Source organism: Octopus bimaculoides, chromosome 15 (genome assembly GCF_001194135.2).
Source record: "Octopus bimaculoides isolate UCB-OBI-ISO-001 chromosome 15, ASM119413v2, whole genome shotgun sequence".
Lineage (NCBI taxonomy): Eukaryota > Metazoa > Mollusca > Cephalopoda > Octopoda > Octopodidae > Octopus > Octopus bimaculoides.
Window position 1 is genome coordinate 15,213,980 of NC_068995.1, and position 4,122 is coordinate 15,218,101.

General features: G+C 38.3%; 1 protein-coding gene across 2 annotated transcripts in view; it reads left to right on the plus strand.

Moving 5' to 3' along the window:
- LOC106876866 (stomatin-like protein 1) overlaps positions 1-4,122 on the plus strand; it is a 22,807-nt gene that overhangs the window by 3,317 nt on the left and 15,368 nt on the right. For both annotated transcript variants that reach the window (XM_014925605.2, XM_052973194.1), the window contains exons 2-3: positions 937-1,148; positions 3,611-3,714. In XM_014925605.2, the coding sequence (XP_014781091.1) occupies positions 983-1,148; positions 3,611-3,714 (270 nt within the window). In that variant the 5' untranslated portion in view covers positions 937-982. The remainder of the gene's footprint in view (positions 1-936; positions 1,149-3,610; positions 3,715-4,122) is intronic.

A 4,122-nucleotide genomic window follows, 5' to 3' on the forward strand; every position in this document is an offset into this window, starting at 1 on the left:
TATATATATATATATATATATATATATCTGTAGTTGACTTCATTTAGGGATAGAGTAGGTTCGAACCAGAATCTGTAAAATTTCATTTAACAGTTCAACAGCACTTTTCCCACAGAGAAACAATATGCATACATATATATGATAGGCTTCTTTCAGTTTCTGTCTATGAAATCTACTTACAAGGCTATAAATGGCCCATGGTTATAGAAGACATTTAACCAAGGTACCATACAATGGCACTGAACCTGAAACTATGTGTTTTGGAAGCAAACTTCTTATCCACACAACTACACCTGCACCATTCATTATACAATAAAAATAATACAATTATATAATGTATTCAATGAAGTCTTCTGAGATAAGTTTATTGTTTAACCAATGATAGAGATATTTTCAATTCACTGTCATTGGAATTTTGTAATGTTTTTTTATAATTATTTATATATAACAAAATGTCTTATGTTTAATTCTTTAACATTCATATTATTCTGTCAAGTGGAATGTTTATTTATTCACACTGCATTGAATTAACCCTTTCGTTACCGTATTTATTTTGAGACGCTCTGTGTTTCTTTCAATTACCTTAAATATAACAAAGAATTTAGTAAAATAACTTTGTCATCATTCAGCTAGTGTTAGGAACATTAATTGTGACTAAGGTTTGGTGGAAGATTTTAATTCAAAACTTATGAAAGCAAGACATTTGTACTCAGAGCCAGAACTGGTTTCAGCTGGGTTGGTAACAAAAGTGTTAATCATGCATTGTCTTTTAGCTTTGAGACTTTGATTATGGGATAGTTTACTTTTAGTATGACATTGTGAGGTAGGCATGAGAAACTGTTTTTGGCCAGTTTGAGCATAAAAAAAAAAGAATATTTTGGCTAGATATGCTGGTTTAAATGTTAAAAGGTTTACTTTATTCTTACTCTTTTGTAGTTTTGACAGCTGTAGTAACTGAAATTTCCCAACACTAAGCAATAAAATGAGTGTGAAATACCAGCCTATACCATCTAATGACCCTTATGAAAGTGAAATCGATTTCTCGTCTCCTTTTGACTATGATTTGAAGCCTACAAACCAAAAGTTTCGCTCCATCTTCACTTATTCTGACCTAAATCCTCATAATGCTGATGTTAATTTAACATCAGGTAAGTATAAGTATATTTGTTACTTTAGTTAAGGTTGTTATGTGAAGGTGTGTGTGGCCTTGTGGTTAGGAGTTTAGCAGGAGCAAAGTGATGTGGCTATGGCCCTGGTAATATTATAATCTTCTGGTTTCAACCGAGTCATGATTAAGAGCACCAAGAAATACATAAACATGGGTTAAAACTGACAGCCACATTTATTTCTCCACTAATAGAAGATACAACAAACTGGTACAACATGAATAATACTGTTAGCAAATATACATTGGTTACTCATGCAGTTTGTACATGACAATGTGTATGGGAAAAGAACAAAGCATGGTGTCAAAGTCTTCTGCTGACAATTTTTTCCTTGCTCTGATAGCTTAGAGGAAATTCTTTATTTATTGTTCTAGGGTGGCTCAAAATGCACCACACTTTTCTGGTTTGGCATCCAATTGGCATGAACAAGTTTGGTCAAGAAAACAAGTGTAAAAGCTGTTAGGAGCCTATTTAAGCTTAAAGAAACTGTGTACATATACTTGCTACAGGAGTATTAGACTGATAGTTGTAAGGTTGTGGGTTCAATTTGTAGACCAGGCAGCACATTGTGTCTTTGGACAAAGAACATTATTTGAATATATTTATATTTGTTACTTTTGATGAGATAATTAGGAAAGAAAAAATATTTGTTACATTTGACTGATTGTAACATTTGGCAGAGAAGGCCTTGTGGCCTAGTAGTTAGGCTATTAGTTTCACAATCAAAAGGTTATGGGTTTGATTCCTGAAGTGGGCAGCACATGTGTACTTGGACAAAATACTTCATTTGAAAATTTTTTTGTATTTGTGACTTTATATAAGGCCATTAACATCTGGTAAGTCAGAAAACATAATGGTAATAGTCCACTAATTATAATGGCTGTTAGTGAAAGCACAAGGCATAGTAGCAAGGCTGTTTGACTCCCAACCATAATGTAGTGGATTTGATTCTTGGATCGGGCAGTATATTATACCCTTGGACAAGACAGTTTATTTCATGTTGCTCAAATTCTCCTGAAAAATAAGTTATGTAAGTATGCTGCTAAGTGGCACCTCACAAGCTGCTAGCTCCAAATTTTGCAGATGCAAAATGTCATTGGCACCTGGTGATTATGGTCTTCTGTTTGAGAAGACCCGTCAAGCCAAGTGAGATTGTAGTCATGGCTGATGCCAGTGTTGTTTAACTGGCATGTAAATGCACCCTTTGAACATTGGGTGATATGCTGTGCTTGAGAAGACCTATCAAACCAAGTGAAATCGTAGTCATGGGTGATGCTAGTGCCATGTGACTGGCACCCATGCCAGTGGCACATAAAAAGCACCGTTCGAATGATGAACCTCACAGAGGCTGTGATAGGTGACCGAGACCTTTGGCGACATACTGTGCTTGAGAAGACCTGTCAAGCCAAGTGAGATCATAGTTGTGGCTGATACCAGTGTAACGTAATTGGCACCCATACTGGTGCCAAGGGCATCCAACCATAGCAACCATGCCAAATCAGACTGGAACCTGATGCAGCTTCCCGGCTTACCAGTTCTGTCAAACCGTCCAACCCTTGCCAGCATGGAAAACAGACGTTAAATGGTAGTGATGATGATGATGGTTGGGATTGAACATTTGGTGTATAGAAAAATATTAGTTGCTTTTTTACTGATTATAACATTTGATAAAGAGGATAATATTGGTAACTTTTGGCAAAGTTGTTACCATTTGGTAAGCAGAAAACTAACTCTCAGAAATTGCAATCATCCATGTGCAGATCAAACAAAAGACACGTATTCTCTTAGACTAGACTTCTCCTAGACTCTTCCTTTTGAGCATTGGACCTTACAGAGGCAAAGTGGTTGTGTTCCTTTCGAGCGTTGGGCCTCACAGAGGCAAAGTGGTTGTGTTCCTTTTGAGCGTTGGGCCTCACGGAGGCAAAGTGGTTGTTCTTTTCGAGCGTTGGGCCTTACAGAGGCAAAGTGGTTGAGTTCCTTTTGAGCGTTGGGCCTCACGGAGGCAAAGTGGTTGTTCCTTTCGAGCGTTGGGCCTCACAGAGGCAAAGTGGTTGAGTTCCTTTCGAGCGTTGGGCCTCATGGAGGCAAAGTGGTTGAGTTCCTTTCGAGTGCTGGGCCTCACGGAAGCAAAGTGGTTGAGGTCCTTTCGAGTGTTGGGCCTCATGGAGGCAATGACTGAGACCTTTGGCATTATGTTGTGCTTGACCCCTCAAGGCGAGCAAAATTGCAGTTGTGGCAGATATCGGTGTCACACAAATTGGCACGTAAAAGTATCCATTACATTCTCAGAGTGATTGGCGTTAGATAGAGACCCACCCCAACCAAAGCTGATTTGGGGGCTAAAAGAAAAACAACTTAAAAACAAAAATTGCAAGCATGAACCTATGATCTGAAATAAGGAATCCTTTTAGAAAGCTGAGTGCACATTTTTCTCTATTTTGCAGCACAAGTTTCCTTCTGGAGGCGTTTTAGCTACTGGGTGATTATATTTGCAGCTTACCTTCTTCTCTTCATTACCATGCCAATCTCCATTTGGTTTGCTTTTAAAGTAAGTGAGATTTATTTACTCATTCCTTTCTATATGGTCTTATGTATTGAAATATAGGCTTTCTGTTTGCAAAAACTAAATATGTCCCATTCCCTCTCTCTATCTCACTCCCTCTTTTTCTTCTCTTCTTTCTTTCTTTCTTTCTTTCTTTCTTTCTTTCTTCATACATACATACATTGTTGTCATCCTGGTTGTCCTCCTCCTATTCCTCTGCCTCTTCTTCTTCCTCCTATTCCTCTGCCTCCCTTATTCCTTCACCTCCACTTCTTCCTCCTCCTATTCCTCTGCTTCCTACTATTCCTCCACCTCTCCTTCTTCCTCTTCTTTCTTGTCCCCTTCTCCTATTCCTCCCCTTTCTCCTATTCCTCCCCTTTCTCCTATTCCTCCCCTTTCTCCTATTCCTCCCCT